The sequence below is a fragment of the Balaenoptera acutorostrata genome, chromosome 5, assembly GCF_949987535.1.
Source record: "Balaenoptera acutorostrata chromosome 5, mBalAcu1.1, whole genome shotgun sequence".
In the NCBI taxonomy this organism is placed as follows: domain Eukaryota; kingdom Metazoa; phylum Chordata; class Mammalia; order Artiodactyla; family Balaenopteridae; genus Balaenoptera; species Balaenoptera acutorostrata.
The window spans coordinates 68,777,090-68,792,238 of NC_080068.1; the positions used below are offsets into that span (position 1 = coordinate 68,777,090).

At 44.3% G+C, this 15,149-nt stretch overlaps 1 protein-coding gene across 9 annotated transcripts in view; it reads right to left on the bottom strand.

Moving 5' to 3' along the window:
* Positions 1-1,623: 1,623 nt before the first annotated feature.
* PDGFRA (platelet derived growth factor receptor alpha) overlaps positions 1,624-15,149 on the bottom strand; it is a 44,427-nt gene continuing 30,901 nt past the window's right edge. For all 9 annotated transcript variants that reach the window (XM_007168419.2, XM_057546616.1, XM_007168422.2 and 6 more), the window contains 7 exons: positions 13,436-13,551; positions 12,952-13,074; positions 11,913-12,024; positions 10,564-10,663; positions 10,343-10,448; positions 8,856-9,097; positions 1,624-2,506 (listed from right to left, as the gene is read on the bottom strand). In XM_007168419.2, coding sequence (XP_007168481.1) covers positions 2,359-2,506; positions 8,856-9,097; positions 10,343-10,448; positions 10,564-10,663; positions 11,913-12,024; positions 12,952-13,074; positions 13,436-13,551 — 947 coding nt within the window. In that variant the 3' untranslated portion in view covers positions 1,624-2,358. The remainder of the gene's footprint in view (positions 2,507-8,855; positions 9,098-10,342; positions 10,449-10,563; positions 10,664-11,912; positions 12,025-12,951; positions 13,075-13,435; positions 13,552-15,149) is intronic.

Sequence of the window (15,149 nt, forward strand, 5' to 3'; positions counted from 1 at the left end):
CTGTCATACACTGAAAACACTATTTAAGAGAGAGAAAAAAAAAAAAATGCAGTCACATACAAACTCAGGTGACAGCATTCGTCAGGACTAGATCCTGCTGGTCTGAGAATTTTCATCCAGCCTCATGATGTCATGCAAGACTCAAAGGACATCAAAATGCAAAGCACCAACAAAAGGAGGCTGTACGAGGGACAGGGAGCGATAAACAGAGTGCTTGAGCTGTGATTCTAGAAACACAAATGTATTTCAAGTCTAATTGGCTCTACAGAACCTAGTCAGGCTTTCTTTTTTAATTGGCCAATCTGGCTCAGTCTTCACACTTACCATGAAAAAGGTGGGGCTTGCATTGAGATTACACCAGTAGGTAGTCAAGTACCTTGTTATTGCTTCTACATCTTCCAAAGCATCACCTGCCACGAGTACGCACAGTGATTGCAGTAATCACAGCCCATGTTTCATTCATATGGTGTCAGCAATTAAGTGGTATCGCACAGAATGCCAATGAACCCACAGCAACCGGTTTCACAATCTGGATGGATGTGACAATCTGTCCTCCCATCTAACCCCAAAATATCAGTAAAACTTAAAAATTTTTTTCACCAAAATAGTGACCTGGTCATACAGAGACTTGGTACACTGAACTGCATCATTTTTGTACATGCCTTTTGGCGGGAAACTGGTGGGGAGTGAGTTCAGTTCCCCATGCAGTGAGAAGATCTACCAAACCAAGATTTGGCTTGCTCAGTCTCAGCTAAGACTGTAAAATTAAATTAAGGGTAGCAATTGCCAGATATAAGGCATTAAATGTCACTGACCCAAAGCCAAAGATTTAAATAGCAGGCTTCCTACGTGGTTGATTTCTATTTCAAATTATTTTTTTCCCATGGCAACTTCCTGTCATCTACAGCGGTGTTCCCCAAATCTGGCTGATCAGAACAGCCAGGATGTTTATAAAAATACAGGTCTCTGCTCCCCCAGACCTAATTAATTCAGAATCTCTCGGATGGGGACATAGAATCTCATGATTCTGGTTGCCAGTTACATATGGGGACCAAGGATCCAGGCTAAGGCATACACAGCCTTCACTAAACAATGCCTTTATTGTCTCAGAGTTCCAAACTATTTCTCCTGGGGGTAAGAAATGAAGGAATGGGGCTCCTGTTCAGGGCATCCTTCTGACTTTTTCAGGGTTCGCAGAATTAAAAATATATACGTGTTGAGATCCACCAGAATTATCACCAGGCATGAAAAAAATCTCTGCAAATCCAGTCTTTTTGCTGACGATTACTTTTTCCACTGGGTAATAATATGAGAAGTCATGTTAGGCAGAGACTCATGCCTTAATATTGAGAACATTTAGGATTTAGGGGTTTTGTTTATTTATTCCAAATCGCATTACTTCAAAGGGCAGTTAATTGCTTTTAGTACGATGGATTAGGGAACTATTCAGTACATAGTTAAAAACTCTGACTTGCTGGAAGACACTACTCTTACTTTGTTCTCTATGTCCAACTAAATTTAATCCACTAAAGCTATAACCATATTTTATACAGAAACATGTTATTTAATATAAATGTCAAAACTGTCAAACTTGTCACCTACTTAGTAAGGATTTTTTTTAAATTGTGCTTTTTCTGTAGGGAAAACGTGTTACATATTACACATTTAGCGTTACTGATAACAGTAGCATTATTATAAACGTAGATTACAATATGAAAATGAGTTGTTGGGCTTATAAATGACCCAAATCTAATAAACAAAGTTGGTTAATTATTATCTTTTATCTCCTCAACACTAAAAAAAAAAAAAAAAAGTAAAATGCTATAGTACCAGTACCTTTTAAGGTTCAAAAGTGGTTTTGCATGTACTTCATAAGAAAGTTCAACAGCAGCTGATACCAGGTTTCAAGCATGAAGTACATGGGTGGACTGAGTGGTCTCTCCAGAAGTCCAGGGAAGATAGTTAATACAAATCAAAACACATCCTTGGTTAGAGTTATTTACATAATTACAATGCTGGAGTTTTGTTGCAGTAAAAGTTGTGTACGTTGGAATCTCACCAATGCCCCTGAATCACAAAGTTTCTTTTCTGTGGCCCGTTATTTCCTTGTCCATCTACCTCCAAACTTCACATGCCAATGAGATGCTACTGAAGCATTGCCAGAGGCCACAACAAAAAAGTTCATTTCAGAATATCCCATTCATTCGTATTTAGAAGGCTCCCTGAGGCCCTTGGCTGGGAACTTCTCTTTACACATCATCCAAGTTCTCCCCTCAAACTTTGCATTGCAGTAAAGTGGTTTTCTTAAAAGGATCCAAGTTGGTTCCAGGAGTGGAAGGTCCCCCCTGAATCTGCCAGTTACAGGAAGCTGTCTTCCACCAGGTCCGAGGAGTCTATGCCAATGTCGTCCATCATGTCGATGTCCTCGATGGTCTCATCCTCTCTCTTGATGAAGGTAGAACTGCTGGAACCTGTCTCAATGGCACTCTCTTCAGAGGTCTGCGAGCTGGAGAAGGGAAAGAAGAGGAAAGATCACAGTCAGACCAACTAGACCATGGGGGCATTTCCAAGGTGGCCCCCAAAGGCAAAGGAGCTCTTCCTGCAACATCCTTTGGCATTCAAACCCAGGCTACCCAGCCGGGCAAGATTTTGCCACCAAGCCAGACGCAGCCCCCATCACACTGCAGTGGGCCACATGGAAAACCCAGATCCACAGGTCATCTCCACACTTCAGCTTCCCTTCTCTTCTGCCAGATCTTCCACCAAAGTTGCTAACAAGCTGTGACAATTTCTATTTTCCCTACTCAACCCCAGTGGAAGAGAAAAGAAGCAATGTCCGATCAAAAGGCCTGGGGAAGAAAAAGCAGAGGGATGAAACTGGGGCAAAGTGCAGCCGTGTCAGTCACTTGCTAGCCCTGAAAGCTCCTGAACGTCCAAACTGTGATCTCAGGATTTCACCCCATGCCCCAGGAATGCCCTCCTTCCCCTCCTCTTACATCCAATCCCCCCTTGAGTCCTAAAGGCCCAGGTGAAGGCTCTTTACTTACTAGAGTAGCGTCTGAGAAGGGAGTTCTAGAGTCAGAAAGCCTTAGATCTGGAATGGTCCACCACTTACCAGCTGTGGGACTTCACACAAGTCCCTTAACCTCCTGAACTTGTTCCCTTGCCTATAAAATGAGATGACAACAGTGCCTGACAATATTCCTGTTTGTTAGGGAGATTAAATACAGCAGTAAGGCAATAACCATAAAGCACCGAGCAGAGTGCCTAGCACATAATAAATGCTCAATAAATGTTAGTTATGATTATTGTTGCTGTTATCCAAGCTCTGAATTTGAATAGGGCCTGGATATTAGATGATATCAAGGAATAGTTGTCAATTTTCTCATGTGTGGTCATGCTATTATGGTTATGTAGGAGAGTCTCCTTATTCTTAGGAGATGTGTGCTGGAATTTCAAATGATTTTGTTTCAAGTGACTTAGCAAGAAAAAAAAGTATGTTGTGTGATACACACAACACCTACCATATATATGTATATTATATATATAATATATAGGTAAAGCAAATGTGATACAGTGTTAACAACAGCTAAATCTAAGTGGTAGATATATTCTTACAATTTTTCTGGACACTTAAAATTTTTCACAAAAATTTTTAGAAAATATTCTCTAGAGTCTCCAGACTGTCACTACTGCCTGTCTTCCCTTCTCTGAACTCTTACTGTCTTACTGTTATCCTGCCCTGTGTTGCTAAATTTTTATGTACCTCTTTTAGCTCCAAGCAGATTATCACCTGCTGATAGGCAGGACCATGGCTTCACCTCCTCATGGCGAGGCTGCAGCACCGTGCTACACACACGGCATAGAAACCATACCATCAGCTGGACGGCCACATGACAGAGTCTCACACGTGCATACCAAAAAAGAGGCTCTCAGCCCTTTCCTGCCTCTCTCCCCTCCTTTCCATATCAGTTTCCAAGCAGAGAACCAAGCCTGGCCAATAGAAGCCCATGGGAAGCAGTCTGCTACCCTCCACCGTGGGCCCCTTGTGGCCCAGAGAGCTCTTAGAACCTATGGGGCTACTGGACTGAGTTCCCCTTCATAACCCTCCAGATTGGGCCCTTCCTTAAGACTGAGCTTTTGCTCAGTTCCTAGTCTGTACTCCACCTCCCCTCCCCACTTATACCCTGGTCCTACAGCCTCCCTGTGAACCCTAGTCCACTTGGCTGGTCTTAATAACCATGTAGTCCTGGCAGGCTCTCTCCCCAGGAGGCCAAACCCAGTTCCTGGGACCTTGGCCAATGGCTGGACTGTGGGCACAGAAGAAGCTAGCTTCCACCAAGACTCAGCACCACATCATCCTTGCTGCTCATCAAGCTTCACGGACGGTGGTTCCTAATGCCGATGACTGGGCTTATTTCTGGTTCCCAAGCCTCAGTGCTCAGCCTGTAGCCCAGGACCCGACTCCTGATGGGCTCTGACCTAGCACCCCCAGGTCCTCTACAGCAAGGCCCTTTCTTCCTCAGGCCCACTCACCTCCCAAGGCCAAGCATCCTGAGCCTGAGGAGGGTGTTCCACAAGACCACCATGCTCAGTCCTGCCTGCCTACACCCAGAGCATCCCAGATCTGGGATCCCCCATCTTTTATGGGCTGAATTGTATCCCACCAAATTCATATGTTGAAGCCCCAACCCCCAATGTGACAAATGTGGAGACAGGGCCTTTAAGGAGGTAATTAAGGTTAAATGAAGTCATAAGGATGGGGCCCTAGCCCAGTAGGATTGGTGTCCTTATAAGAAGAGACACCAGAGATGCACACACAGAAAAAGCCCATATGAGGACAAAGCAACAAGGTGGCCATGTGCAAGCCAAGGAGAGAGGCCTCGGGAGAAACCAAACCTGCCAACACCTTGATCTTCAATTTCCAGCTTCCAGAACTGTGAGAAATTCCTGTTGTTCAAGCCCCTTAGTCTGTGGTACTGTGTTATGGCAGCACAAGCTAAGACACTCACCATCTCAGCCCACCTGTCAGGGCCACAGTCTCACTGACCTAGTGTAGTCATCTGGGACATACTTTGTGTGATTCAGAGAAGACCAAATGTATCACCCTTACAGAAGTTCCAGTTTTCTAATACAACAACTACCTACCAACTAGAATTGCTCTCTCTGTGGAATACGTGTCAAATTCTGAAGTCCAGCCTTGTGCACCCTTAGAACAGCTCTTGGCACCTTTCTTATGTTATTTATCCCAAAGTGATTTTCTAACTTTACTTAGAAGCAGAACCCTTTTTTACAGTTGAAATATTCAGGGCCCTCAAACACAAAGTAACCAAATGGATGACAGATCTGGGGTATAGCGCTCCAAGACCCACTGTTCAACCTTTTTCCCACCCCCAAGAAGTTCTACAAAAACTACCCAAAACTTGGAGAAACACTGTTTGCTAAAGGAACATAAACACATTTAAAAATTGTTCTGAGCAGAGGATAAATAGAAAGGTAAGTCAGACAGCCCACTTTTCCCCATCTCCAAATCTCATCACAAAAACAAACAAACAAAAACTATACTTTTAAAATTACCTGGTGCATACACATAAACAAGGGCTGTCTATATCTTATAACTAAATTGGTTGAGAGAGGTCACAGTTATAAGCCTCCAAAATAATAATGTCATGTGCTTCTGCCTAAATATTTATATGTATTCAACTGAATGAGAAAGAGACAGCAATATCCTGAATGAAGAGAGAGAGAGAGAAACTCATAAGCAACTTGGACCTTGAACCAGGGGCCACTATCACCACCTACCTTCTCCTGCCTCTGCCCAAGGGTTATGCAAAGAGAGCAAGGAAGTGGGGCATGGCCCCTCCACCTGGACCATACAAACCAATGGTTCTAGTGCTGGCTGTGCATTAGCATCACGTTGGTAATAAATTAATGGGTCTAGGTATGACCACCAGTGGCTGCTATTGTCACAAAAAGAGACAACGGTACAGCATGTACCTCCTGTACACAGCATCATCTTTGAAGCACACTTACCAAAAATCTACTGAGTCAGATCAAGCCTCTAGACTAACTACCAATTTCCAACAAATATAGGAGACAGAAGCATATGATAAAACTCACAACAGTAATGCAAGCAGCAAAATTCCGAATGTGGGAACTCTACAGGCAAATGCTCTGGTTTTTACACAAACAGTATGCAAGGGGTCTAAAAGAGGCAGAACGAACTTATAGAGCTCTATCAACCAAAGTCAGTGTGTGACTCTTATTTGGGTCTTGAACAGAACAAACTAAATGTAAAATAATATTTATGAGAGAATCAAGGAAATTTGAACACTGACTGGATATCTGATGCTTTTAACTATTTATTGTCAATTTGGGGGGTGAAATAATGGTACTGTAGTTATTTTTAATAACTATAGTTATTTTTAAAAATAGAGCCCTTATCTTTTTGAGATGTATGCTGACATATTATGGATGAAATGATATGATGTCTAGGATCTGCTTCAAAATAATCCAGAGGGAAGTGGTAGAGGAGGAGTAGATATGGCTATGTAAGCAGACAGGTCATGGGTTCATCAACACTGAAGTTGAGTGGTGGGTACCTGACAGTTCACTATACTGTTTGAATTATGCACGTTAGAAATCTTCCATAATACAAAGTTAGAAAGAAAGAAAGAACAAATCAGCCGGAGAGTGCTTGAGCCTCACTCCCAGAGATTATCATTTGTTGGTCTGGGTGAGGCTCATATAGCAGTAGTTATCAAATCTCCCCAGGTGGTTCCAACTTGCAGCTAGGGTTAAGAACTGCTGATGGGGACTTCCCTGGTGGCACAATGGTTAAGAATCCACCTGCCAATGCTAGGAACATGGGTTTGAGCCCTGGGTGGGGAAGATCCCACATGCCACGGAGCAACTAAGCCCGTGCGCCGCAACTACTGAAGTCTGCATGCCTAGAGCCCATGCTCTGCAACAAGAGAAGCCACCGCAATGAGAAGCCCACGCACCACAACGAAGAGTAGCCCCCGCTCTCCACAATTAGAGAAATCCCAGGTGCAGCAACAAAGACCCAACGTAGCATGAATGAATGAATGAACGAATGAATAAATGAAACCGCTGATGTAGCGTCAAATAGCCCAGTACAGCCAGCCTCTCAACTTTCTCCTAGGTTTGAATTAAGAAACTAAATAAGAAAACAGCAAGAAGGATTTCTCTGGTGGTCCAGTGGTTAAGACTCCAAGCTTCCACTGCAGGGGATGTGGGTTAGATCCCTGGTCGGGGAACTAAGATCCCACAAGATCCCACCCACATGCTGCGGGGCCAAAAAAGAAAAGAAAAAAGAAAAAAACCAGCAAGAGAGGCTTATATTATTTCAGTAACCATAGTTGCTGTATCAGTTTGATCAAATTACTTGAGGACTTAGATCAAAGGTTCTCCATCAGGGAAACATGTCCCTTCCTGCCCTAGACCTCCACCAGCTCCAGGGAGCAAATATAGGCAGTACACTCTTTGACATTGGTCTCAGCAATACTTTTTTGGATCTGTCTCCTCAGCCAAGAGCAACAACAACAAAAATAAACAAATGGGACCTGATCAAACCTTTTGCACAGCAAAGGAAACCAATAACAAAATGAAAAGGGAACCTACTGAATGACAGAAGATATTTGCAAACAATATGTCTGATAAGGGATTAATAACCAAAATACATAAAGAACTCATACAACTCAATATCAAAAAACCCCAAACAATCCAATTAAAAATTGGGCAGAGGACCTGAATAGGCATTTTTCCAAAGAAGGCATACAGATGGTCAACAGGCACATGAAAAGATGCTCAACATCACTAATCATCAGGGAAATGCAAATCAAAACCACAATGAGATATCATCTCATGCCTGTCAGAATGGCTATCATCAAAAAGACAAGAAATAACAAGTGGTGGTGAGGATGTGGAAAAAGAAAATCCTAGTACATTGTTAGTGGGAATGTAAATTGGTGCAACCACTGTGGAAAACAATATGGAGGTTCCTCAAAAAATTAAAAATAGAACTACCATATGACACAGCAATTCCATTTCTCAGTATTTATCCAAAGAAGATGAAAACACTAATTTGGAAAGATACATGCACCCCAGTGTTCTTAACAGCATTATTTACAATAGCCATGATATGGAAGCAACCTAAGTGCCCATCAACCGACAAATGGATAAGGAAGATATGGTATATATACACAATGAAATACTCAGCCACAAACAAGAACGAAATCTTGCCATTTGCGACAACGTGAATGGACCTGGAGGGTGTTATACTTAGTGAAATGAGTCAGAGACAAATACTGTATGTTTTCACGTATATGTGGAATCTAAAAGAACAAAACAAATTACCAAACAAAACACAAACAGACTCACAGATACAGAGAACAAACTAGTGGTTACCAGAGGGGAGAGGGGCAAAGTAGGTGAATGGGATTAAAAGGTACAAACTACCAGTTATAAAATAAATAGATCACAGGGATGTAATATACAGCACATATAGGGAAATAATCTATAATTTATCATAACTTTATATGGTATATAACCTATAAAAATATCAAATCACTATGTTGTACACTTGACACTAATATAATATTGTAAGCCAACTATATTTGAGTAAACTAAAAAATTAAATTAAATTAAATTAAAGAATCATCTGGGAAGCATTTTCAAAACTAAACAGACCCCTGGGGGTTCTGCCACTGGCTCCCCCAGGACAGATTCAGCACCAGGAGGGCCTCACAATGGGGCAATGGCTCCTCCCCTTCAGCTGCGCTGGGGGAGGGGAGGGGAGAGAGCTCGGCGGGAAGCTGAGGTCTCGTGTCTACCTGTGTCTGTTCCTTTTGCCCAGGTCTTCCTCCTCAGGAACAGGGTCGATGTCGGGCAGAGGGATGATGTAGCCACTGTCCGCGCTCAGCCTCTGCTCGTCGAGGCCACCCTCCCAGTCCTTCAGCTTGTCCTCCTCGTTCTTGTAGGTGACGCCAATGTAGGCGTTGTCGGAGTCAACGCGCATACGTGCCACGGCGGGATGGTCACTCTTCAGGAAGTCCAGGTGGATCTTTTCATAACTCTGCAAATGTTCATTTCACATAGTTACTCAAGGGTTACTGATAGAACTGCAAAAAAGGACACAGATGCTCAGAACTTACTATTTTTTAACTGTTGACAACTGAAGGAGAGTCAGGTGTTAACTGTTCCCCAGAGATGTGTAACACGAAGAAAGGGCCACCAGTGGCAGAGATCTCCTGCTGGTAGGTCTTGAGATACCAAGAACCCCTTCTCCGTCAGTAGCTACAACTGTGCCCCCATACGCACACACTCCCTTCTCTGGGACTAGCATGGACCCTTCTGGTCCCCATCACATAGTCTCTCCAGGGCTTGGATGGGTCCCAATAAGAGGTGAATAGGGCTTCCACTGGGAGCACCATACCAGAAGTCTTCCTGATCCCCAAACACTGGAGAAATTTAATTCAAAACTTAGGGACCATTGATTTAAAAAAGACCCCATTTTCAACAATAGTTCCAGTCTGTTCCCATCAACACAATTTCACCAACCAGAGTGTCTCTGGCTGTCCTATCGTTAATTTCCTTCCTTCCTTCTGCCTCACTTATGGCAGTTGTAATGGGCAGTGAGATAATCGATAAAACAAAAGTATTTAACTCTCAGTTCAGCTAACAACTGCTCTTCCTTGAGAAGAAGGAAGAGAAGCAATAAGTATGGAAAACCTACATGGTGACTGAATCTAAGAAACTGAGTTTATTATACCAGTGTGTCTGGGTTTCCTTCTCAGCATCTCAGCAAAAGTTTGTTTCGTTCATTACCGTATCCTGCTTGGTTCCATGCAATTACATTTGCTCCTCTGAACAATGCTTCCTATTCCACAGAAAACCAGCTGGAGCCACAGATAACAGCTGAGGTCGTTCCTTCCAGTCAGCTGGTAAAAGCCAATTTCGCACGGATTTAAGTGCATTCAAATTAGCGATTTAATGGCTGTGGATGCTCTGAGACTTCTAAGTGCACAGTAGCTTCAGATACTCAAACATCTGGAGACTGAAGTGCTTACAGGTGTTGCACACTTAGGATGAAAGGGAGCCATGCAGGAAGAGGAGGGTTTCTACTCATCATCGCTACCGAGGGCCCGGGAAGCACTCCCTGAAGCCCCGGCCACTGGATCACACAATCTTTTTCCTCCTTTGAAAATGCTCCTTTAAAACAGTGTTGAACAGTACTGCTCTCCTGTGTTAATGACCAGCTGTTGTCTCCTCCCTTTGCCCATTCCTTTCCACTCACCCATCTTAAGAGGCTCAGACAAACCTTTTTATATTGTCCAGGCAGCAGATTCTCCACAATCTCACTCAGGTGGTAAAAGGAGGGTCTCTTCTCTGGCTCACTGTTCCAGCATTTCACCATGATCTCGTAGCTGGAGAAGCACAGGACTCACAGTGGGCACAGGGAGGAACGTCAGGGCACCCCCTACCCCCATAGACCCACTACTGGGCATGAACACAGGCCCACGGGATAGCGAGGGGGCTCACACTTCACTGGTGGCGTGGTCAGGCTTGGCCATCCGGTACCCACTCTTGATCTTATTGTAGAAAGTAGAATCCACCATCATGCCAGGGTAGGGTGTGCCACCTGAGGACCCAAGAAGAAAAGGACCAGGACTGACGAGTGTGTAGTACACTTGGCACCTTTAGAAAATGTTTGGGGATCCCTGCCTTGAAGTATTGGTTCTTCCAAATAAATTAAGTGTTATCATCTGCTTGATTTCACAGCCTTGCCCAAATCTTAAATTTAACCAGGACTTGTACGTTGATCAAGTCCAGACACCCTAGGCAAAAATTCTCCATGTCTAGAAAAAGCGCAAAAGTGTTTTTCAATGTTTCTGACTACTGGATCTATGAATACAAAGCAAAATAGAAAAGCCAGAGAAATTCTGAATCACTGAGCCCAAAAAAGTCATTTTCATCAGAAATGTTCAAATAATGAAGGCAGAAGTCTTGAAATGTCTAGCTAATTCTCTGTTTGTAACAGAATACAAGACTCAGTTAAGCCACCCACTTGGATGATCCACGGTGACATCTATGGAGGGATGAACTAGGATCGAAAAAGGAGAACAGGCAGGGAAAGCCCTTTACTGTCACATCAGGACAATAGTGGATTCATGAAACATCTCACATTTTTGTGGCCAAGGCCAGGTCAAGTTTAGTTTCCTTCCAAAACTACTCCAGGACTCCTCTGTTCTCTGGGTTTCCATTACAAGTTTAAATCAGGACCACACAGCTTATCATTAAATGTGTAAGTTTTATCTCCCCAGGTGAACTGTCTGGAAGTCAGGGTCGTGAATCACCCCCTCGCAGGGCCCTCACCTGGTAGCTCGGGGCACCTGTGTTCTTCAGTAACCGGTGCCTGACTTACTGAATGACTAGAAGTTTTCTCTCCTCCAAGAATGATGACCAGGAAGGGAGTCACCGTTCCCCTTCCCTCACTGCACTACTTTCACTGAGTGTCCATCACCATGAGGTGAGGGAGGGCAAATCCCCACTGGTGAACCCACTTAACCCAAAGTCCAAGGTGAAGAAGCAGCGGGTGAGTGGATGTCGTCAGGAGCATTTCCAGTAGGAGACAGTCCCTCTGATGTAGCTCAAAGGAGGAGGGGGGCAAAGGCCAGGGGTGAGGGCACAGTTCCCCAGGACCCCTCCTCGGTCTGCTCGGACACACACTAGCCATCGTTAAGTGCACAACATGTGAATCGGCTGCAATGCACTTGACCCACACTAGGTATCTTCACATTGTTCACATCCTGGAGCTTGGAAAACACAGCATCTCCCTTTCAGTGTTGTTCCAGAACAACCCCAAACAAGCAGAGATGTCAGGCCCATACCGAGGGAAAAGATCTCCCAGAGCAGAATGCCGTAAGACCAGACGTCGCTCAGTGTGGTGTAGAGGTTGTCGAAGATGCTCTCGGGAGCCATCCACTTCACCGGGAGAAAGGTCTGCAGGGAAGCGGGGAGGACGTTAAACCCAGCATATACAGCTATGATCTACAGCAGCAGGAATAGAAGGGGGTTCTCTCTGGGCTAATAGCTTGCACTGGCAACCGTGCCCCACAGGAGTGTCTCTTCAGTTCACTTCTGTACTCTCGGCACTCAGAAGAGTGCCTGGCACCTAGTGGGTGCTCAATACGCATTTAATGAAAGACGGGTGGTCACTGCTGCCCCTTACACCCTTCCAAGGAAGAACATGCCAAGGTATTTAATCCTGAATTTTTACCCCAAAAGCGTGAGCCCTGAATGGACCTGTCCCCTATTTTCAGGTCTTCCTAGGAACAAAGTTAAGAACAGACCTGGTGACCTGAGAGCCAATTACATTTTTGAACTATAAGAAAGAGTGGGGAGAAGGTTCAAGTGTAGGACAGAATGACTATCTTTAAGGAAACTGTGCCTCTAAGATGTATTAACTCAAATGGTTTTAACATTTTAGGGGTCATAGACACCATTTGAAAATTTGATAAAAGAGGTGCTCTCCTTGGAAATAAATGCACAACTTACGTATTAATAACTAACACTTACGGGCTGCTGTGTATGTGCCAGGCACTGTCCTAAGCATTTTACAGAAATCCAGTGATCTAATACTCTGCGGCAACTCAGGAGATAGGTACTAATGTCACTTCCCTGATACAGATAGGGAAACCGAGGTACAGAATGGCCAAGGCCCCACACTAGTAGGTGCTGGAGATGGTGCTCACACCCAGGCAGTCTGTCTGTAGAGCCTGTGCTTTTCATACTGACCCCTGGAGCCCATTGATGAATGTCATGGACTCTGTGTTAAAAATCTGGGCACTGAATGGCTGGAAGCAACACCCGCTTTCAGAGATACAAGTGAGGGAGGGCGAGCACGCCAAACAAGGTGAGAGCACGTACGCTGCCTTTTGACACGTAGTTCGAATCATGCATGATGTCTCTGGCCAGGCCAAAGTCACAGATCTTCACGATTTTCCCTTGCGCCAGGAGGACATTGCGAGCGGCCAGGTCCCGGTGGACACACTGCGCAGAAAGGGGAGAAACGATGGGGGGTGTCAATCCACCTGCGCTAGACAGCATCACCCCTGCAAGACTGGCCACTTCATGGGGGCGCTTGGAGCTGCCTGGCACACAGCCTCAGGGAGGCTGTCCTGGCATAAAGAGCTCCCCTCTCGCAGGCTCTCATCCCAGTCCCTCCCGGGAGGGACAAAGCTCTGCAGAAAAGTAGACACCTGATCCTGCTGGATGCCCCGCTCTGCTTTGGGGATGAGGAATAGAGAAGCAGCCATTGCTACAGGCTTCTCCACGATCTCCCTTCCACGCTCACCTTGCTCAGATCTGTGGCCTGGGTCTAAAGAAGTCTCTGTCCCCTGAATACACTTACATTTTTCGAAGCCAAAAACTCCATTCCTCGGGCAACTTGATACGTAAAGCTCAACAAATCCAACAAAGTAAGGCCTTCTGAGTTATCATCCGAAAGGAGGTTTTTGACTTCTGAGTCTGCAGGAAAGGAATTAAGTGCGTTGGTGCTGGCGGACAGCATGAACCATTTACCCACCTTGACACTCCCGAAGGGCTGGGCCACTCGGCAGACTGTGGAGGCTTGTCCAAAGAACACACTTAAGATCATTTTGTTATAGTTTCTGAACCTCACAGGTGGGTGTGTAAAATATGCAAACGTGCTCTCTTTAAAAAGAAATACATCTGTAGAAACATATACCTGGTTTAAATATATATATAAGTCTATATGATTCCATAAGGACCAGTATCATGCGTTCTCACACATATTTTGTTGTTTGCCTCCCAAATTTCTTTTTTCAGTCTTCGTTAGCAAATCACCTCAGCCACTTTAAACGCACACACACACACACACACAAATCTTCCGTGATGAATGTACATGAGGGCTCTTTGAAAAAGCAGCTTCTAGGAATTGCTTTTTTTTTCTTTTTAAAGCCATCTTCACAGTACTTGGCTTACTTTGTGAATAAAATTAGCCACCAGTCCAACTAGAGGTAGCGATCTTAAAGGTCAGTGCCAAAGACTTTGCGCGTAGTTCCCTTTCTTTGTAATTTGTCCACTTTCCCCAGTTGGTCCCCTCTGGAAGGGTCCCAGGGTTTTCGAGGAAGGAGGCAATCTAGGCCAGCAGTTCTCAGCACTTTTTGAAAAAGTTCAGGCATGTGAAGAGTAGCTGCAGCCCTTCACATTTTTCCAGCCAGAAAGCAATGGTCTGCCTGCCAACTGGGCCTGGGTTGAGCATGAATCAGGTTCCCCTGACATCTAGAGCCACGTCCAGCCTGGGAAGCAACGTAAACTATTTTTAACAATACAGGAGGGAAGAGGAAGGACTGGTTCCGACAAGTCTCATTGGCTAATCTTTTAAAAGGTCTTGGAAGTTTACCCAGTTGGCAATGAGATGTGAATGGACCTTGGAGCTGCAGGAGTGGAAAATATTATTCTGTACTGCGCTTTGCAAAACAAGCACATTCTTTTTTTTAATGACTGTACCTTTCACTTAAGAACCCTGAAAGCATCCAGAGTACATTAATGATTTTCAAAACAATTTCCATGACAGCTCAACACCTTTTTGCAGGGACCAACGGGAGGTCTCAGACCCAATAATACAAGATTATGGAACAAGGCATCGTCAGATCTATCTAGCAGCCTCCTCCCCACTCCAAGCCTGTGATGAGAGTAGAAGCCTGGAAGGACCACCCCCCAGCAGATGTGGGGTGGTCCATCTGCTATGGGCATCAGCTAGGCTCCCTGGAGTTTACAAATCAATTCAACCCTGCCACATGCTCATCTGCTTTGAAAACAAACGGATCTTCCTTCAAACAACATTCAGTAGAAGCACCCAACACCCTTGTCAGAAAATATAACCTCAAATTGTCCACTTTCCAGTTTCTATCACAAACTGGATATTAGCAAAGCTAAAAACAAGGGCTATTGAACTCACAGATATTAGAGGTTTATATAATTAAATTTAAAAAAAATAATATTAGGAACCAATATAAGATTGCCAGCTTGTAATTTTTCCAAGTAAGGGTACTGAGAAGAAACATCAACTGCCACCATACTTTCATTTAAAGAAGAAAAAA